Genomic DNA, 22,119 nt, shown 5'->3' with positions numbered 1-22,119 from the left:
ATAAAGACAGGAGCACATGATCTTCACTTGTTTTGGATCTAGAGGATAATTGTGTTATAGGAACAGGGGCTAGAGTAAATTAGGCCTTGAGGGTGGACATTGTTAAGCACCTATCCCTAAGTAGGGCTTCCTAAGTGGTGAATGTCTTGATCTTTGTTAATGTTGTGTCTACCTACTCTTGCCATAGTAATGAAGGGAGTCAGAAGTTAGTGCACACCCTGGTCCCAGTTTGTGCAGACCCACCACCCATTAGCTAGTGCTATGTTGTACAAATTCCAACGCCATTTCTAGACAGTTGAACATTTTATTGAATAACCACAAGAGTTCAGATTGGCTATAACACTGCTTTGGCAAAGTCTGTAAACAGTCTGGTTCGGTCACAAAGCAGACCTGTGGAGCTTCACTCCTGGAACTGAGCTGGTTCTCCACAAGTTAGATCCCCAGACCATTGTGGAGATCGGGTTTCTTCATGCAGTCTCATAGACTCTAGTGCAGGTAACATTGTTCATGGTACATTCCTAGAAGGACAGATTGTTGAACAAATGCATGTTAGGCAGCATGTCAAGCACTCACTTTTTTACCAATAGCAAGCTTTAGATAACACTTCCACACCTCCCTTCAAGCAAGTTGCAAGGGAACAACTCAGGCTGAGAGCTTAATGCTTTTATTCAGAACTCCCTGTACCTAAGGGGCACATAGGCCTCAATCACTGTTTGGTCTCAGCTGGAGGCCAACCTGACAGGAGTACTTTAATATCCAAGACAGCATGGGGAGGGAGCACAGGCACCATTTACTTACTTAGCATAGGAGCTGCCCATATAGGTTCTCTGCAACATCCTGGGTTGAGTTGCTACAAAAATTCTCTTCCAGGACCCAGGCAATGAGAAGAGCAGGAAGAAATATAGCAGTGACAGATCACATCATCATTGTGATATGTTGACTGACAAGCAATGATGCAAGCTTGCCAGTCAATGTGTTAGACTATCATGCTGTGATAGTGGCTCTGTGGGGAGTATTTAGATATTATAAAAGCTGGAATGGCTATTTACTACAACTGGTCAAGACATAGGTTTTCATGAAAGTTTTGTCCCTTTTAATGAGAATTTGAGTTTTGGACTTTCACCCACTCATTGCTACACAGCTTTATATGCACATTTTTCTCCACCTCAGTTTGGGATAGGCAGAGGGAAGGGTAAAAAGAATGTACATGCCTTGAAGACTTCTCCCGATCTTCCATCTTTAACACTCCTGAATTTTAATGTGCAAGTCTCTCACTAGTTTGGAAGTTACATCCCCACCCCCAGTCTATCATAATTCACAACCTACATTTTTCCATCCCACCACCTCATTAGGAGCCAATATAGAACACGTTGCATTCAGTGATTAAATACCAGGCATTAACTCACCACTACCAGCTTCCCATCCACCAATTTTCTTATTAATGTGGTCTCTTTTCCATCCCATTTCTGCACCTGAATCAGTGAGCCATTGTCTAGTGTTATGATGCTCTGCAGAGACAAGGAAACAAAGTGTTGCTATTTAGTCTGTGTCCTGCAGGCTAAAGGAGATTTGTACACAAGTCCAACATTAACTGACCAGGTATCTGTGGTTCTGCAGAACACTTGTGGCACTTTTTTATGTTAGACATGCTAACTTCAAGGACAATTTTGAAATCCCTTCCCTCCCACAACCCCAGCTGGTTTTAAGGAAGACTCACCTTAACTTTCCTGTCATCTGCTGTGGTCTCCTCAAACTCCTCACCCAGCTTGAAAGAGATCTCTGTATTTTTGAAGGTGCTCTCCGTTTTGATGGTTATTACATCTCCATTGGTGCTTATGATTACATTGGGCTTGGCCACACCAGCCATTTTCCTAGTAGCAAAGCCCACACCTGTAGATCAGACAGGAGACTATATTAGATAATCTATTCACTTCCAGAACACCCTCTTACCTAGTGTTGTTGCTTTCAATTAAGGGGAGGCAGGGGATCAGGGATGTAAAACATTTATGACTTGTTTCCACAAGAATCTGCCCTTGCTGGTTATGTTTTAGTAATCCTGCATTTCAAGGCTGCCTGAAGCTTCTGATAAAAGCCATTCCAAGCCCAGTCCAGGGAATATGAAGTCAGGATTTTTTTTGTACAGCCACTATTCTGAAGTGCAATGCAAATTAAATCCTTTTAGTGAATTAAACTCCAAGGGCATATGCAGCTGAATGTTTAAGAGCCCAGAGAATCCTGGTGAGTCAATTTCACCAAGTTATGCAGCCTTTTACCTCCAAAGAGCATAAACATTTTTAGAGTGATTTAGATCCCCCCTGCTTTCCCCAAACCACTGTTTGCTACAGAACTAGTAGCAGTTGAAAAGTGACTAAGGAAAATTTTAGGAAAGAAGCTGGGCACACTAGTGCTCCCCATAAGATTTAGGAGAATTTTCCAGCGTGCTCAAGTCTCATTAAGAAAAACAGAACTTAGAAGTCTATTTAAGAATTTTGCTTCTAGTCTCTAAATGAAAGGCTTGTTAGATTACAGTACTAACTCAGAATAAGCTAGTCAGAGTCCCCAGTCAGTCTATGGGAGAGATAAGACCCTTTAAAACCAACTTCAACTTAAAACTGGGAGTTTTTAGAGAAGCTTATTACCCAGTCAAGACTTCGCCAGGTATCTAGTCAGGAGTCCATGCAATTCCCTAATTTAAAAGCACACTAGCCAGCTAGCAGCAACTACTTCCAGATCTTAACAAATTCCAGTTCCAATGAACCACAAATTCTAGTACTCCAATATCAACATAAGATTGTACTTCAATGAAACAGTTAGACAGAACTCCAGATTAGACAGGTGTTTAATTACTGACCTTATTATAGTCTCAGCTTTCTACTGCTTTGTGTTTCCAAGGCACTGAGCATGTCAATGGATTTTTCTACCCCAGACAATAGCACTACTGAATTATTTCTACTAGAAATTAATTATGCATTATTCAATTAACAGGATACTACTCCCTCCAGTCCAATTCCTTCTACATTAAGAAGCCTGACCACACTAAACCAAGCAACTAGCTTCCCCAAGAACTCTGCAGTTTAAGATTGTCTGGCTAAGACAGTTTATCAGCCAGGGAAGGAGGAGGGGGGGGAGGGGGGAAGCCCTTCATGAACAGTACAGGAAAGTTCCCAAAGCCAGGAAGAAGAAGAAAGCTGGATTAAAATGCAAATTCAGTTATCTTTCCCTATGCAGACACAGATCTATAACCAGAGGTAACCTCACATAGCATTCCTTACCCAGTTCTCTCATATAGTCCTCAAAGTTTTCACTGGAAATGAGTTTCCAGGTGCCTACAAATAGATCACACATTATGTGAAGCTTATTAAACAGGCTTTTGCAGGAATCAGGCAACAGTTCTCAGTATCAGACAGGAAGGTGGTATGAATTCTATAAGATCACATAGCCTCTTTAAAAAGGAGCCTTGACCATGTGATCCTCTGGGATGCCCAATGGTGAGAGAGAATATCAGGAACTCCAATTATGAGCATTTCTCTTTTTTTCCTTTTTAGTAGGTCATAGTGTTGTTATTCCTTTATCCTCATTGGCACATGGATCACTGTGTCCTCAGCACTTAATGGTCTTTAGCATTCAAAAATACTTTGCCTTAAAGAAAAATATTTAAAAAGCATTTTGTTCAGGAAGAAAAGTCTGCAGCATTAGGCCCTGATCAGTGGGACAACTCACAGTGCTTAATAAAGTTAATCACGTGTAAATTTTTGCAGGATTGGAGTTTGACTCAGCTTCTGTTCAGCAGACATTTCTTGCACCTGCTTAGACCTTGCTATGACCCCAAGAACAGATTTTTGCCCTTTTCCTGCAACTGAATGTGCATGAGTGGCTCTCTGTCCATGTGGAACTCTGTTGTTAGTTGCAGGATCTGGGTCAGAGTTTATCCTAATCCCATTAGGGTTGCATATCTATTAAAATATATTGTATTGTTCCTATCCACGGAATTCTATTGCTATTTGTTAAGTGCCAATGGTGTGCTTAGTGCAGAATGGGACAGGAAAGGAGACAATGTTCCTGCTCTTAGAAACTTGTGCCCAGATCCCCAAAGGTATTTAGGCACCTGACGTTCATTGAAATCAATGGGAGATAGGTGCCTAAATACCTTTAATGATCTGGGCCTTACAATCTAAACAGATGGACAGCAAAAACACTGGTAGAGCCATGGGAAGGTTTGATTATAGAAATTTATGCTCCCTACTTCTTGTTGCATTTCTCCCCTCTTTATTAAACAAATATAGTTAGAGTAATAGATTTTTGAGACCAGAGGGGAGCATTATGCTCATCTGACCTCCTGCAGAACACAAGCAACAGATTTCACACACAACACACCAGAACACATCCAGCACCCCTAGGCTTCATGTTAGAAGTGAGTTTTGAGGAGAGGGACCTTACTGAGGAGATTCCTATTAAAGCTGGACCTCTCTGAGCAAACCAGGCAGCAGATCTTTTTTCTGTCAAGGTTCAGGTAGCAGAAAGTGTGGTATGCTTGGGCAGGGAGGAGATTTCAGGTCAGTTAAACTGGTAAATTTCTGAAGCTCTACTGGAGTATCTAAGAGGATTCTCCAATGAAGTGCCTGCTCTTTGTTGGTTTAAGCGCTGATTCTGTAAAGGGGCTCCAGGGAAATCCATGTGTCTGACTAGCTGCATTACATGCACAGGCTGCACTCTTCTCAACATGTGCCTTGCAACACATGCCGAGGGTCAATTACTGCACATCTCTCTTAGCTGGGCTTCCAGCAAGTCTTCATTAGTTATAGCTTGTAAAGACTGAGCATTGTTGTGATGATCACAATCACTAGCAATCTTAAATGGGCTATCTATAAGGTAACATTGATTTTAAGGTGGTCTTGTTAGTTTTTAAAATCATGGAAGGGGCTTGGTGATATTTGAGACCTAACTCCCCGCCCCCCACGCACTCTCCAATTGAGCAGCATCTTGGCATGTATCTGTGTTCTGGCACCACCTACCCTTAGAAGTTTCACTATTGTGATTTATATCAGGGAAAGTGTGGTCTAGTGATTGGAGCACTACAGTGGGACCCAGAGAAGACTTGGATTCTATTCTTAGCTCTTGGCACTCACCTGCTGTGTAATCTTGGACAAGTCACTGTGCCTTTGTTTCCCCTCCGACCCTTTGCCTTGTGTATTTAGATTGTCAGCTATTTGGGGCACGGACTATCTTGTTATGTGTTTGTATAACACCTAGCACAATGGGGCCCTGATCTCGATTGGGCCTCTAGGCACTATGTCTAAACACAAATAATAACTAATATTAGTATTAGAAGGCAACTGAGCTTTTACCATAGTGGCCAATGCACCATTTGCTCAACCCTCTTTCTAACTGCCTTTGAAGTTCCAGTGCCAAAAAGCAGCCCTTAAGGCAGTGGTGTCAGCTCCTGCCGGTGGGAACATTCCGCTGGTGTAGAGCCATTGTAGAAGTTAAAGTTGGGCATCTGGGCCCAAGCAGGGGTGCTGGAACAATTTTTACAGTGGGGGTGCTGAGAGCCATTGAACCAAACTGTAAACCCTGTATGTGATGGAAACCACTTCAAGCCAGGAGGTGCTGCCACACCCCCAGGACCTCTAGTTCCAGCACCTATGGGCCCAAGTGCTTTATAAATAACATTATTAATTACTATTATTATTATTATTATTAGGAGTTTTTTTAAACAATTAACTTCTTGAGCCTTCACACATCCCTTTAAGACTGTGCTGCTCTTGTCTTGGAATGGTGATTTTCTTATTTTGTTTTTTTATTTCTGGAAAAGCTATGTTTCAAATTGGGGTTACAATTGTGATTTTTTTAATCCTTTGCTGTATTTACTGACTGTGGATTTGTGCTAAAAGAAATCAAACTAAAATTCTATTGACTGATGTCCATGATATCTTTCCTGATTGGTCGTCTCAGAATGTCACATGTTCAGATCAGCTTTAAAAACAGACTTTCAGGGCCTATATAGCTTATGCTCTTTGCTTTGCTCTCTTTTTGAGAACTGCTGTTGTTTTCTTGAGTGTGTCTACCCAGCAAATCCTCACAATGTGTGACCTGTTCCTGGGAACGTGGAAACTCAGCTCTAGTGAAAAATTTGATGACTATATGAAAGAGCTGGGTGAGTAATGTTAAAATGTGTGGGATTGAGAAAGGATATGCTCTAGTTGAACTCTACTCCTACATTTCTTCTCTCTGGCCCTGGGGATTCTGGCACTTTGCAGCTTCCTAGTACTCATTTTTTCAGAAGGGAAATGAGGTGTTTATTTTGAGAACTGTAAGCTGACAAGGGGAAGTGGCTCTCTGATGTGAACTGTTCTCAAAAATGCTGCCCCTAGGGTTGCTCTTAATGGAAGACTGGGTATGTCTTGGGGGGGGGGGGGGGTATAGTGGACTACTGAAAAGAGAGAATAGCAGGGGTGAGGTAACTAAACATTATGAAACTTAAATTCTAGGTAACAGGGGGCCTAGGCCTCCACTGTATTGCATCTCATGTAGTCATTTGTACCTGTGCAAAGTGACTACCAAATACTACCTTTCTTAACTGGTCTTTCTTTGTTACTTTGCATGAATGACTCAAAGTGCAAATCAGTGAAGAATTAGGCCTATAGCATTGTTTCAACAAAGCTTTGTTCACCTTATAAGTGAACTGGAATATCTTGCTGACTCTTATAGATGCTACCTCAACAAGGATATTGATTAATGTGATTAATATTGATTAATTCACCTCAGTTGAACTAAAGGGTCTAAACACTATGGTAACAAACTGCTGGTACAAAGAGCACAGTAAACTAGTCCTATTCTTATTCCTTTAACTTTTATCCCGTGACCTTAATGTTTATCTCTAAGTATCTGAGACATTGTGTGTAACTTGCAGGTGTGAGTTTAGCCACCCGGAAACTGGGCAGCCTAACCAAACCCATTGTGACTATCAGCATTGATGGGGATGTGCTAACAATCCAAACCAAGAGCACTTTCAAAAGTACTGAGGTCTCCTTCAAGCTTGGGGAGGAGTTTGAGGAAACTACAGCAGATGACAGAAAAACAAAGGTGAGGGCTAAACAATGGGGGCAAAGTGACAAGCCTTATAGAGGCAAAACCCCAATCTTTCCTAACCTCCTGCAAACTGAATCACTTCTAACACTGCAGGACAGTGGGCTAAACACTTTACTTTATGTGAGGTTTTTGTTTGTTTTTTGGTAGAGTATTGTAACCTTAGATGATGGCTCACTGACTCAGGTGCAGAAGTGGAATGGCAAGGAGACCACAATAAAGAGAAGATTAGTGGATGGGAAGATGGTGGTGGTGAGTTCATTCCTGCTATTTGATCACTGAAAGTAGTATCTCAACAGTAAATGCTCTACAAGTTGAACTGTAGCGAAGATGACCAAGTAACTAACTTTAAGAAAAAAAAAATCTGGAGGGAAAATCTTAGAGGCAAAGAACACAACCTTATGTCAGCACTTCATTGTTGCTTCTCCAAGCCCTGGTCTACACTCGGGGGGAGGGGGGAAATCGATCTAAGTTAAGCAACTTCAGCTATGTGAATAACGTAGCTGAAGTCAACGTACTTAGACCTACTCACCGCGGTGTCTTCACTGCAGTGAGTTGACTGCTGCTGCTCCCCCGTCGACTCCGACTCTGCCTCACGTGGCAGTGGAGTACAGTAGTTGACAGAGTGCTTGGGGGTGGGAGGGATTTATTGCGTTTAGACTAGATGTGATAAATCAATCCCCGCTGGATCGATCGCTGCCAATCTGGTGGGTAGTGAAGACCTACCCATAGTGTTCTCTGAAAACTACGTGTGATAGTATTTGTTGAACTGCATATGGAAGCATTTTAGGATCATACTGTAACTTCCCCCCCTTCTAGGAATGTACCATGAACAATGTCACATGCATCAGAATATATGAGAAAGCAAGAGGACATTAATCCCCGCCCACTGGACTAGAAACTCACTGAGATGGCTCTTGACAAGAAAGTTCCAGTATAAGCTTCTGTTTTCAACTCAAATGTTTACAGGCTTGTCTCCGAGAAACCATGTACTTGTGTAACGTATTAAACAAACAGGCTTTCAAACACTGAATATTGGAGTCCATATTCTTTGTTAGCTTGTAAGTACTCATGGAGATTTGACTTTTAGAATTGTAAAAATGGAGATGAGATGAAGGTGTCGAGTCTGCCTTCTCCAGCCTACTCTGTCCTCCTCCATCCTTGTAGAATAATAGTGTTTCCAAGTTGCTTGTCTATTCTAGGCTTAAAATGCTTTAAAATTCCACTAATTCTTTCTAATCTAGTCCAATAGATCTAGCTTAATGAAAGTCCACTTCTGGAAAGCTTTTCTATAAACATAGGCTGGGATTTTGAAAGGTGTATGAAGGCATAAGTGCCTAACTCCCTTGAGGTTTGTGAATATTCCATCCTAATATTATAAGAAAGCTTTCTTATGTTGTCTCCCTAACCTTACTCAGGCTATGTCCCCTTGATCTACCCTAAACCATGAACATCTCCCCACAGACATTGAAATAACTGTACATTAATATCTTAGTTCTTAAAGGCTGTATCTCCTTCTCTAACTCTCTATTAGAGATTAAACAAATTTAATGTGGATCCTCACATGATGGGAGAGGGTGCAACCTTCCCTCCACCTCTCTATTCTGTATGCTGGTTTTCCACTATTACTACTGATCAGTTCATAGGAGGGGTTACATTGCTCATAATACACAAACCAATAATTCACACCAAAGTCTCTTATTTTCTTGCATGAATGGGCTGGATGCCATTATAGCTGGTCAGAAGAAATGCAATGTACAATAGAATATACAATACTATATTTCCTGTCTAGTTTTCCTCACCTGAAAATACCAACTGATGAATGGGAAAAGCAGCTGCCTTCACTCATGTTAAAGAAATGAATGATAGTGATGCAAAGGAGGAAAAGTACTTTTGATCTCCTTCTGAAGCAGCAGGGATGGCCATGACTAGAGATGGCACAGGGGAAGGAGTGGGCCAGGGTTCTGGGATGGCAGCAAGCATTTTCTCTCTGATCATCAGATGTGGGGTTTGGACAGAATTTCCCCCTAGGTCAGATTGGCAGTGACCTTGAGGGTGGTGTGTATGTGGTGCATCTCTTGCTAAGATTATTTGGGTATATCTCACTTAATCATTTCCCTGCTGTTGTGGGGGCAATGGGCAGTGGTGCACCTCAGTCCCTCCTATTTTCTGCCTGTGGAATAGAATAGTCTAGTCTCCTATGGGCTGTAATACTTAGCTTTAATTTCAGTTGTTGGATCTAGTGTGAGCCTGCTGGCCTGGGCTATACAAGAGATCAGACTAGATGAGCCAGTGGTCCCTTCTAGCCTTGAATGCTATTGCTTGACCTGAAAGTGTAATCCACAGTGAAATCAAACTTTAGCAGAGCATTCAGCCAGCTTTGCTTTGAGGATAAATTTGACAGCACAAATGATGTCCTAAGGGAGATTAACAGTAGTTCTTTCTGTTACCTTGCACCTGGATTAGTCACTTACACATGTGTTTACAACGAAGCCACTCTGATCTGCTAGCACTTTATACTCATTCTGTAATGTAGAGGAGAGAATTGACCTGTCTCTGGAATGCAGTAGTGTGCACTGTAGCTTCTCTTGTATGAACCAGTCCTTGAAGGAAGAACACAGGTGTGTGCCAGTCTAGTCATTCACTTTACATAAGACAATTAAGCTGCAGTATGGGGGCATCTTCTTACATTCCCATTACTAGAAAAGCAACAAACAATTCTACTGCCATAAGTAAACAGATAAAAAGGGGCGAAAATAAGAACATTAATCCCTAGTCTTTACATCAATACATTTAGGCCCTAAGAGTAGGATGGATCCAATTTTTAACTTTTTATGCCCTTCCCCTAGGGAACCTACCATTTTATCTTCCCAATTCCTCCTGGGGTTGGGAATGCCTCTTTCCACCAGTCTGTGCTTAGCACAGTAGACTTGTTTTCTGGGTCCTGATGACTTTTGTTTGCAGAAGTCAGCATTCAAGCCCTACCAGCAACATGTTCATCTCCAGGAAGGTGCACCCTTGCAGAAGCCACCTAATAACTTTACCATCCAGGCACCCTGGAGATGGGCTGATGACTTTGCAGGCTCTGCAAGCCTAAGAAGACTGAGGTTAGGGCAGCTTGGAATGTGCTGATTCAGCTGATCTCATGGGCAGTCTTCACTGTCATCAGAGTCTAAAGGTGTCTTCCTGCCAGTGGAAAAAGGGGGGATATTGCACATGCTTGAGCTCCAGGGGGTAAATCTTGCCTACTGTTTGTATGGTTCAAAGTACAGAAAGCAGCATCAGCTTAGTTAAAAAGCCAGGCACATAGCTGCCAGCATCAGAAAAACTCTGTCCAGTTGGCACTTTAGGGAGTGTCATGGCATGAAGGAAAAGACAGGATGAGGCTCGTGTTATACAGGGTTGAAGATGACAGTGGTGGGCTATATAGAGGAGAATAAAATGAGTCATCAAAAGAATCATTTTGGGGAGGTGACAAAGACAGCAGAGGTTGGAGGTGTCTTGGGGGAAAAACAAAGCCCCTGTTCCAGCCGGGAAGCCTGAACTCTTGGAAGGAGAAGGCAGGCACTTTGGAGCACATACAAACAGACTGGAAAGACAAACTGTGGTGGCACACAATGGTGTGAATTTCTTCTCTCAACTGAACTGCAGATACAAGGGTTCATGAAGCAAGTTATCTACTCCAGCTTGGCTTGTCCAAGCCCACACCCAGACAAGCTAAGTTTAAAGGCTGCACTTTAAGGTGTTTTTTCTATTGCTTATACAAACAGTATTTTGTCTGAATGCTATGATGGGGCCTGAGTCTGCCACCCTGACTCCTTGTTGCGGAGTGTGGGGGAGTTAGGGCCCTGCACCCCTCTTTCCGAGATTTACTGCGACTTTTAACCAGCCAGTAAAGCAGAAGGTTTATTTAAGGACAGGAACACAGTTTTAAGCAGAGCGTGTAGGTCCGACCAGACCCCCTCAATTAGGTCCCTCTGGGAGGTTTAGGGAGCTTAGACCCCAGCTTGGGGTTCCCTGCGTTGCACCACCCAGCCCAACCGAAACTAAACTTAAAACTTCTGCTGCTGCTTCTTTTCTTTGTTCAGTCTCCCGGGCAGAAGGTGTTAATTTTCCCCACCCCCGTTCCTGGCTCAGGTTACAGCTTAGGTAGCTTTCTTCAAGGGAAGTCCCCCCTCCTTACTGCAATTTCCCTGCAACATTCCCAGGTCAAATCTGCCCTGCTCCGTCACACTCCTCATGTAGTTCACTGATTGCGAAGCGTAAGGAACAAGATACCACTGCGAAGGAGTAAGGGCAGCAGAATCTGGCCCATAATTTGGGATTTGACTGCTGACTTCGGTTACAGGTGCTAATTGAATCTAGGCCCAAAAATAATCTCTACGCTTGGAGAAAAAAAAATAGATAATAAATGGGTAGCACTGGTTCCAAGGAACCCAACGTCAAAAAGGAGGATACAATATCCAGCCATATCCAGACCACAGTCAGCAAGCTGGGGCAGGGGTCATCTGTGCCAGCATAGAGTGATCCCTCAGAGTGCTAGAACACAAGGTATGTCTTTACGACACAGGTAACCTGGACTCTTACCTGGTTTTTATCTTAACTCCCCTATTGTCCACACTAAACAATCTCTGACCCAGGAAGTGCTTTAAACCCAGCCTAGCTTACCTGACGGGGGCTATAGATTAGAACCCAGAATCCCTGGGCTGGAAATCACCCACTTTACAATGGGGATGCAGGCTAAATCACGTGTGTGCTGACAGTCCTCCATTGCCGTAATTTCTGATGCACCAGATTTGGTTCATTGCGTGCCAGTCCCACATTTTTCTTGTTTCCAGGCATTATCTTAACACAGTCTCTGAATTATATCAGTAGGCCTTTTTGTGTGTTCTAATTTAGTCTTTTTTTCTTTTACACCTTTACCCATCTACATTTGTTGTCATAGGTTATTGTGACAATTTATGAACTTTCACTCACTTTTTCACAGTTGAGCTCAATTAGGATAAATGTGTAGGCCCAATTATCACAACGTAATCCCTTTCTTTTATGAACCTATTCCACCTAGGATTGGACATTTGTTCATAAAGTCACAACTGCAAACAAAGATAGATCTTCATACGGCTAGAAAATGTGCTTGGGAGGCTGAAGTCCTGGATTCTATTCCCAGTTTTGCGTGGATTTCTTCTGCAACTTTATTACCCAGGGGTGGCGTTCACTTTCTTACAGCCAGTCTTCGAGCTGTTTATTGCCAGTGCCTTAGATTTTGGTTTTCTGATCAAAGCAAAACTAGTGAAATGCTGGTGATTGGAGCCTCTGACATAGTCTTTCTCATTGGTCCCCCTGGCATATCACACGTTCATGGCATCTTCAGAAAGAAACAGTTGAGAGTTTCATAATTCACTGCAACTGTTTGTCACTGTTATGTGCTCTCAAAAATATGTGATGTGTTTCTAGGGACCTGGAAACTTGTCTCCAGTGAAAACTTTGAGAGTTATATGAAAGCACTGGGTAAGAAATGTGTGTGAGTTCAATGTCTCTCACTTTCTTTTTAAAAGTTAATGTTGGTTTTCAGGTCGGCCCTTGGCTGTAATGAAAATTAACAACCTCTTGTTGCCTCTGGGACTCTCTGCTCTGCAGCTCATTAGTGAGGGGGAATGAAGCTTTATTACTGTTGACTAGAAATAGGGATTTTAGGATAACTGGTTAAAACATTTTTGGAAGCAAATACCTCAGGGTGGGATTTTAGAATCACAGTGGGACTATCTGAACCTTCTTGTCTCTTTCAGTTCTCACAACTATCTGTGGAAGAGGCTGGTGGGAATTCATTCTTGTGTGTGGAGGGGGTAGGGTTGGTGCTTCAGAAAAGACTTCATCTGAGCATGAAAAATGTTCACACAAATGCTCACTAAAACCTGTTTTTCTTAATTATGAAACAGCTAAAAACCTGAAGACCTAAATTCCAGAAACTGGTAACACTAAAGCAGAAGTATGGCGTCCCCTGGAAATTTATCTTGGCCTTATGGGGCTCAAATGATATCTCTAGGGTTGTTACTAAGGCCTTGGCTACACTTACCAGCTAGTTCGACGGCTGGAAATCGAAGTTCTGGGTTCGACTTATCGCGTCTAGTCTGGACGCGATAAGTCGAACCCGGAAGTGCTTGCCGTCGACTGCGGTACTCCAGCTCGGCGAGAGGAGTACCGCGGAGTCGACGGGGGAGCCTGCCTGCCGCGTGTGGACCAAGGTAAGTTCGAACTAAGGTACTTCGACTTCAGCTACGTTATTCACGTAGCTGAAGTTGCGTACCTTAGTTCGAATTAGGGGGGGAAGTGTAGACCAAGCCTTAAGACTGATGAGTTGGCGATGCATGGCTTGAGTTGGGAGATGGGGCCCTTGCTGGAAAGAAAGGGGAAGGAGGATGAGGGGGTTCAGTAAGAGAGAAGCTAACCTTGGTTTGGCTTTAAATCTGCAAAACTTTACTGGCCATGGCTTGGTTTTGCAAAATGGGTGGTGACTAGTCAGTCCCCATCTTCTCCAAACCACCAAAATCTAAGGGAGGGAGCAGGTAGGAGCTTGCCTAAATAGTTCAAAGCTGGGCTAGATGGGAAACTTCTTCTGTGCCTTGTAGGAAAACACTAAAGCAAGGAACTGGTTTAACACATTGTAAGTTAGCACCATTGCCTGCGGCTTTCAGCTCTGGTGGGATAGCTCAGTGTGTGGGAGGAACAGCTTGCAGATAGTCACAGGGGCTGCATCACAGCTATTGATTTGAACAAACAACCCCAAATCGCTGTGTGGGAAGGAAAGCAGTCCCATTGAGTGAATGCTAATGGGACTGGCAAGCACTAGATAGCTCTGTTTATTCAATATTCTGTAATCAAGTTGGAAAGTAGAAATGCAGAGTCTTTAACATTTCATCCACTGTTATTCATTAGGTCAGTTTTTAACTTTCCTGTAGGACACTCTTTACCTCCAGGGTTTTGTACCACTATCCATCATTGTAGTACCTGAGGGACTGCACAAAATCAGGAAGAAACAGTCTCCTGATAATTCCCTTTCTGAGCTATATGGTAAAGTCTTTCCAGAGTTTCAATTTTGGAGAAACAAAAAGGCAAATCTGTAGCAACTTGCTACAAATCACACGTGTGGTGTTTAGTAAGCATTAAGAGGGTGGGTTGTTTGGAATGAAGGCCTAGCTACCCGCCCTGCATCAGACTTTCCACAGTTATTCTTGAAAAGGAAACCTGCAACAAAGCCTCATTTCCTCACCTATTTAATTAAACACCAGGAAAAGCTAGTGAGGCAGCTGTAGAGTATATTTCTCCTAGCTAGGCAGAAGGAACCATCCCATTGCACTACATCCCAGAGGCCAATTCTTGAACTACCTAAACAAATGTGATATTTAAATCTCCTGCATACTGGCTTCTTATCTAAATCTTCAGTTAATTTGCTGGGTACAGGACCCAGATCACAAGTTTAAGGCCCAGTCCCCCTTGAGTAAGATTGTGTTTAGTCCTAGTTCTTTAATGGTTACTGAATCGCTGCTGGTAAGGCATGAGGTAACAACAAGGACTCAACTTATCAATATACTCTATTTTCCATAATTTGAGGGTAGAGGCACTGGTAACTCACATTTAGATTAATATGAATTCTACACTGTTTGAGAAAAGTACCACCCTAAACCTTTACCCCAATAGCCAGTAAGGGTTGACGAAAGCCGCAATAGAAACGATGCTTCCAAAAGATCTTTCTTCAAAAGGACAAACTAAATGAACTGTCAAAGCAGTGGCTTCTGTGTTTAATTAAGTCTGAGGGGAATTAGGCCTCATGAAGAGGTGGGGGCGAGGGAACAGAGAGACATTTTGAGGTTTAGTACAAAGTAAGGAGATAATAGTTTCTTCCTCTATTTCTGTGGTCAAAGTGGCCCACTTCCCCACTCCTTCTCTCCTGACATAGGCCACGGAGAAGGCCACTCCTTGGTGGGAGTAAGGCTATTGGAAAGTGGGCCACTATCACTTATTTATGGTAGTGCTCAATGTGCTTAGTCATCCCTGAAAATGGCTCTGCCCTACGGAGCTCCCTATCTAAGGGAAGGTCTACACTTAAACCGCTGTATTGGCGCAGCTGCACCACTGTAGCACTTTAATGAAGATGCTCTAAGCGAACAGGTGAGAACTGTCTCGTTGGTGCAGTTAATCCACCTCCCTGAGAGGTGGTAGCTTCTCCCGCCGACATAGTGCTGTCTTTAGATCAGTGATCGCTCATGGGGGTGGATTATTCACACCCTTGAGCGACGTAGCTATAGCAAAGTAATTCTGTAGTGTAGACCAGGGCTAAGGGTGACCAGGGAGGGTAAGGGGATCAAAGTGGTAATTGCCCACTTCTGGGGAGAATGTGGCTATCTAGATTTGCTGTTAACAGCACAAAACACTGTTAAACTGGATTCTTTGGGGCAGCTGCAGATGCAAATGTCCTAGTCTTCTAGTGTGCTAGGGATGTGCCTCTTGAATTGTGGTCTCCATGTAATTTGTTTGCTGGAGCTGTAAAAGACTCACTGGTAACATCTCCTGTATTTCATAACCCATTCCAGAATGCTCGCAGTAGCAGAGGTGAATCTCTGATGTGGTTAACCAAAGAGGATTTCAATTTACTGTGTAACCCATAATTGACTTTATTTCCTCCCCCCCCCCCCCAAATAACTAAAACATTCTAAAAACGTGCCTTAAACTATGCTTTAATAGGAGATGGGCAGAGTTTTCTGGGTTGTTGAGCATAACAAAAAGAGCAGAGTTGTTGCTAGTACAGGGGTGGGCAAACTATGGCCTGCGGGCCACATCTGGCCCGTGCGACCATCCTGCCTGGCCCCCGAGCTCCTGGCCTGGGAGTCTAGCCCCAGCCCCTCCCCCGCTGTTTCCCCTCCCCCGCAGCCTCAGCTCGCTCGCTCCGCCGCCGGTGCAATGCTCTGGGCGGTGGGGCTGTGAGCTCCTGGGGCAGCACAGCTGCAGAGCCCGGCCTGACCCGGTGCTCTGTGCTGCACAGTAGCGGCGGCAGGCTGGCTGTAGCACTGCCAGCCACCAGTGCTCCAGGCAGCGCGGTAAGGGGGCAGGGAGCGGCGGGGGGGGGTTTGGATAGAGGGCAGGGGAGTTCGGGGTGGTGGTCGGGGGGGGGAAATGGGGTTGAATGGGGGCAGGGGTCCCGGGGGCAGTCAGAAAGGAGTGGGGGGGGTTGGATGGGGCGGCAGGGATCCGGGGGCAGTCAGGGGACAGGGAGCGGGGGTGTGTGGATGGGGCAGGGGTCCCAGAGTGGCCGTCAGGGAATGGGGAGGTTGGATGGGGCAGGAGTCCCGGGGGGGGGGCAGATAGGAGGTGGGGGCGGGCCCTCGACCCCCTCCCCTAACCGGCCCTCCCTACAATTTACGAAACCCGATGTGGCCCTCAGGCCAAAACGTTTGCCCGCCCCTGTGCTAGGAGGTAGTTAGAACCATCATTTCTCTAATGTGGACTCTGTGCATGTTCCTCTCTTTACTATCTTCTCTGTGTAACACAATTATACAAATACAAAATTGTTTGTTAGCTACTTAAGTTATGAATAGTTCTAATTTAGAGTCCATTCCATCTCTAATTAGGAAAGAAAGCCTGGGTTTAGTTGTGCAAATTCTCATCATCCAAGTTTTGGTTTTCAGTGCCAAGCTGAGGCTGAAGTTTCCACTTTGTGCCACCAAATTTCAGGGAGATTGTCACTGAATAAAAGGATCAGAGTTTTACCTTTTCTCTCACTGAGTGATTTTTCCTGTCTCTGGCTTCGGTAGCGATAAAAAAGGGGAATTGAGCAAGCAGTTCAGCTGAAACCAGTGACTTTTAGTGGTGAGCTCACTGGGGCTCACAGTGAACCCTTCTAACAGCAAAGAATAGGAGTACTTGTGGCACCTTAAAGACTAACAAATTTATTAGAGCATAAGCTTTCGTGGACTACAGCCCACTTCTTCGGATGCATACAGCGTGGAATAAATATTGAGGAGATATATATACACACATACAGAGAGCATAAACAGGTGGGAGTTGTCTTACCAACTCTGAGAGGCCAATTCAGTAAGAGAAAAAAAACTTCTGAAGTGATAATCAAGCTAGCCCAGTACAGACACGGCTGCTACTCTGAAACCTTCTAACAGCTAGTTTCAGAGTAGAGCTGAGGAAGCACTCCGGTCTAGTTGAGGTTTTTTTCTTGGGTGGGTGTGGGTGGGGTGTGTTTAAGTACCTGAAACTCAATTCGCACCACCCAGCGAATTTAAGCTACTGGATAGTTTTGCCAAAACTGATGCTTAGGGTTATAAATAAAGCTACTCAATTGTCTGCTCAAAAGTGGCCAGCTTTAATCACTAGTTTTTCACCATATTAGTTCTATGATTAAACGTTACTCTTATAATTACACTCACCCAAAGGCTCCATTAACAATTAGGACCCCATTGTGTAAGCGTTGTACAAACACATGGAAGGACACAGTCCCTGTCCTGAAGAGCTTATAATCCTTTTAAAACCAGACACAACAACTGGGTGTAACACATACCAGGACCAAATGGGAGAAAGGACAAAAGAGTATGCTAAGAGCACATGATTATATAGTTCTGTGCACAATCTGATAGTCTTATATTTAAAAAAACCTATTAGCTATACTTATTAGTCTTGGTCAGTTGCAAATGTTTAAGGAAAATAAACTTCTGCTATAAATAATCAGGTTGTCATAAAAACAGGAATTCAATCATATTGACACACGTGGGTCATTGGGAGGACTGGAACCTTTAGATCCATTCCCAGGCCTCCGCCACTTGAGCTAATGGAGTAACAGTAATAGATTGTCATCCTTTATGTGGACCAGCATTAGAGGGGGACGGGAGACACTCTTTGCCAGTGGGATTCACAGCTATTTGCTGACATCAAAGTCAGCAGACTGCTGACAGCAGACTCAGGAATCTGAGTTCCATTCTCAGCTCTGGAGAGGAGTGTGGTGTTGTGTGTACACTTTTCTGACACCTCTGAGCTCAACCCCTTCTGCCCCATCCCCAGAAGGCTGTCACCATTCCAGTTCTCTCTCTTTCCCACCTCTGATTCCTTGTCCCAGTCCCAGTCCCAATCTCCACTCCTCAGTCTTTTCATCCTTTCCTACTAGTCTCTTTGCCCAGCTAGTCCCAGTTTCCACTGCATCCTAGTTCCTTGTCAAATCTGTCCCCCTCCTCTATCTGTTCCTACCCCACTGATTCCTGGCCTTGCCCAGCCATTGCCAGTCTCCCTTCCGGATCCTCATCTGATCTGTTTTCCCCACTCCCATTAGCCCATTGTCCACTCTCTGTTTCCCTCATTACTCCCAATCACATTGCCTTGCCAATCCTGGTGTACATCCAGGGTCCCAGTCTCCCCTCTTCCCTCCCCCCTAGCCCCAACCCCCAATACTTAGCCCTAGTTTCCTTCTCCCTCTTTGCTAGCATCCAGTCCCAGTCTTCCCAAACCCCAGGGTCCTTGTCCCAATATACTCTCCCCCACCTCCTCAGTCTGACTGTTGTCCCCTTGAATCATGCAGCTTCCTCCTCGATGCTACAGAGTGTTAGCAGTGGGAGCACTGAGAGCAGGAGGGAGACAGTCCCCCAGCTTTCAGTTCTGGTGCCTGGACTCAGACCTGCGATTGCTGGGCAAGTCCTGCTCAGCTCCTGCAGCCCTGGGTTGGAGCATGCTCATTGTGGATGGAATTATTGAGGAATTTAGCTCTGAAGGTCTAGCAAAACTCTACAGAGCACATGTGAACTGTGATTGTCAAAGATTTATCACCTGGCCAAAGTTGGGTGGATTTTCACAGAGATGGCAAAAAGTGACACATTCTTAGCACAATGGCCAACCAGTCCCTCCCCTCACCACATGCACATTTCTGTTCCAGCGCACGGGACAGTAAAACTTGTCAAAGAAAAGGTTGCTAGAATTTTTTAACTTGGGTAAAGCAACATATTTTTTTCTGTAACCTCGTCCGAAAGGTCTGGCTGAAATTTTCCAAAAAAAAAATTCAGCCTGAGCAGACATTTGCCATGGAAAATTTCAGCCCAAATAGTTATAAGCAACTAAAAATGGGACTTACTTTATAATGGGAAGAGTCAGGTAATGTTAATAATAGGTGGTGCTACCAGCCCACCTATAATATGTAAAGGAGAGAATGGTTTTCTCAAACGAAGGACTGTGACAGTCTTGAAGAACTGTGATAGTCTTAAAGGGACATGTGAATGCTCAGAAATTGTATCTACTTGAGGAAATATGGTAGTCACATTTTTCTGGACACCATGACTCCGTCTGCATTAGGGACACAGGATATGAAAGGCTAACATAGCACGTAGCCCTCTCCTGGGTGGTTCTTACCTACCTCTGACAGATACCTTAGGGAGTCTGTCTCTTTTTACACATCTATAGCTTGCCATTCTAATAGAGTAGGGCCTTCAGATCTGACCCAAACCTGATGTGACCTGACTACATGTGTTGGGATTGGGAAGGATCAGAAAATAACCTGACCCTATTGGGCGTGGGTCATCTCTGATCATCTCCTTCTGCCTGTGGGGTTGATGTGGTGGCGGCTTCCTGTCCAGGTCCTGCCAGTTGCTGCCTTGCTGTGCTGTGTGTGTTGAGGAGTGAGTGTGCTGACGAGTCTCCCTCCACAGCACACACGGTGCAGAGAGGCAGTGGCAGGATTGGGGCATGCAGCTGCTGCCTTGCCCACCTCATGGGCAGGAAGTTGCTAGAGACGGATTGTGGGCACAGGATATGGGGAAGAGGAAGCCCACAGCAGGCCAAGCCCCAAGGATGAGGTGGCAGCTCTGATATGGGTCTAGGGGAAAGTGTTGGGTCCAAGTTGGGTTGGATTTGAATAGGACTCAACGCCCTTGGATCAGATTCAGGTCGGCTCTGTCCAGGTTGGGTTCAGATCTAGGATCCTTTAAAATTAGGCTCGAGCAGACCTCAATAATACAGTCTCACTGAAATGAACTGAGTTGCATACATTTTTATATGTGGAATAGTTCTTTAAATTCTTTGAATGATTCCAAAAGAGTAAAGCCAATGTGTTTGTGCTGGAGGGGACTGTGGCTTCTCTCCTGCTTTAGGCCCCAATACTGCCAGTAAAATTATCCACATGCATAGGAGTTTGAAGAGTCAGAGCTTTAGTGTCCGTGCCACAGGAACACACCACGTTTTCCCAGCACTTCACTACTTGTTTGCCATCCCTGAATCAAGACCCTCGGCCCACAGGCCAACAAGCGTCACCCAGTTTTCCTGTTCTCTATACCTCCCCAGTAACAAGGCGTTTTCCAGGAACAAAGCAGTCCTGATTCCACCCTTGAACAGTAGGTATTTTGCAGAAGCACTACATAAACAGAGCTGGTAGTTCTAGCACTTGTAATCCACCCCCACTGGATCTCACCGCAGGCAGAAGGTTCTTAAGGAGTCACCCCTACAAATTAGCTTCTCCTGAAGCAATTTGTTCCTTGGGGAGCCCAAATGATGGATAATCACTTCAGAGGAACCTTGCCGTTGATGCCACAGACAAGAAGACACGACATTCAAGATCAAACTTGGGGCTAGGACTGAACTCCTTCCCTTCTATTCAAAGACCACAGGCTGCTAACATCTGAACTAAAGTCACCACTAGGGGGATGCACTACAGATAGCGCCTATGACAGCTTTATTATTATTTGTTATTAAAGTGACCACATTCACAAAATTCGTGGGACAACCCCAACACAGAAAAGGTAAAATTGTCATTTCTCCCCATGAGGGTTGCCACCAGTCCAGGTTTCCCAGGATCTTCCCTTTTTTGTGGTAGTTGCCTGGGAAATATGTAAAAGTGCTCAGTCACACGGCCAGTTGTCCAGTTTTATGGGCTCTGAACAATCCTAGATGTCCCATTTTTTTGGAGGTGGCAACCCTACTCCCCACCCCTTTGAGAAGCCAGTTTCTCACACTCATCCTCTTCCCTCACCTTAGGGGTTGGTGCTGCCACCAGCGGGGTTCTACTCTCACAGCCTGTGTGGTGATTCTGCTGCTACTGCTGGCCTGGTGGTGGTGCCACTGGCTGGGGTTTGGTGATGGTCAAGTTGTGGGGGTGATCTGGTGCCACTGCCATGGTCCTCTGCCTGCTGCTGCTGCTCTCCCAATAGAAGGGGGATGGGGAGTATGGCTTCTCACAGCTTGTAGCAGTGCCCTCTGCTAGGTAAAGGAGTGAGGAGAGATGTTGTGCCTAAAATGGGATAGTTGTCCCATTTTAAGATGTCAAATTTCCAGAACAGAGTCAAGATCATTGAAAAATGGAACTGTCTTGAGGGGGGAAAAGCAAGACACTTGGTCAGTTCATTTATTATTTGAATTACAGGAGTCCAAACAACAAGGAGTCTGGTGGCACTTTAAAGACTAACAGATTTATTTGGGCATAAGCTTTCATGGGTAAAAACCTCACTTCTGCAGATGCATAGAGTGAAAGTTACAGATGCAGGCATTATATACTGACACATGGAGAGAAGGGAGTGGTTTGAGCATTAGCCTGCTAAACCCAGGGTTGTGAGTTCAATCCTTGAGGGGGCCACTTAGGGATCTGGGGCAAAATCAGTACTTGGTCCTGCTAGTGAAGGCAGGGGGCTGGACTCGATGACCTTTCAAGGTCCCTTCCAGTTCTAGGAGATAGGATATCTCCATTAATTTATTTATTTATTTACTTCGCAAGTGGAGAACCAGTGTTGACAGGGCCAATTCAATCAGTCCACTCCCAATAATAGATGAGGAGGTGTCAATTCCAGGAGAGGAAAAACTGCTTCTGTAATGAGCCAGCCACTCCCAGTCCCTATTCAAGCCAAGATTAATGGTGTTAAATTTGCAAATGGTCCAAACCAACATCAGGTCCTACAGAAGAATTGCAGCACCACCGTTATCAGAATAAACTCAGCCCATTCTATATAATCCACCTATGTGAAGGTGAGTAGGTTCTGTGTGATAGTTTAACTATAGGCTTTCGATGTA

General features: G+C 44.4%; 3 protein-coding genes across 3 annotated transcripts in view; 2 read left to right on the top strand and 1 right to left on the bottom strand.

Annotated features, from left to right (window-relative positions):
• Positions 1-290: 290 nt before the first annotated feature.
• LOC128831728 (fatty acid-binding protein, adipocyte-like) lies at positions 291-3,411 on the bottom strand. The gene is made up of 4 exons (XM_054018440.1): positions 3,273-3,411; positions 1,718-1,890; positions 1,407-1,508; positions 291-518 (listed from the first exon to the last, which is right to left on the bottom strand). Exons 1-4 carry the CDS (start codon positions 3,343-3,345, stop codon positions 468-470), a joined length of 399 nt encoding a protein of 132 aa, XP_053874415.1. The 5' UTR covers positions 3,346-3,411; the 3' UTR covers positions 291-467.
• Positions 3,412-6,037: 2,626 nt separating this feature from the next.
• Positions 6,038-8,086, top strand: LOC128832010 (myelin P2 protein-like). Its single transcript, XM_054019007.1, has 4 exons — positions 6,038-6,154; positions 6,911-7,083; positions 7,237-7,338; positions 7,906-8,086. Exons 1-4 carry the CDS (start codon positions 6,082-6,084, stop codon positions 7,963-7,965), a joined length of 408 nt encoding a protein of 135 aa, XP_053874982.1. The 5' UTR covers positions 6,038-6,081; the 3' UTR covers positions 7,966-8,086.
• Positions 8,087-10,439: 2,353 nt separating this feature from the next.
• Positions 10,440-22,119, top strand: part of LOC128832943 (fatty acid-binding protein, adipocyte-like) — a 31,045-nt gene continuing 19,365 nt past the window's right edge. The window contains exon 1 of the mRNA XM_054020665.1: positions 10,440-10,828. The gene's annotated coding sequence lies outside the window, so the exon portion shown is untranslated. The remainder of the gene's footprint in view (positions 10,829-22,119) is intronic.

Source organism: Malaclemys terrapin, chromosome 2, assembly GCF_027887155.1.
Source record: "Malaclemys terrapin pileata isolate rMalTer1 chromosome 2, rMalTer1.hap1, whole genome shotgun sequence".
NCBI classification, from domain to species: Eukaryota; Metazoa; Chordata; order Testudines; family Emydidae; genus Malaclemys; species Malaclemys terrapin.
Note: the sequence above shows the minus strand (reverse complement) of the source record. Positions and strands in the feature narration are given on the sequence as shown.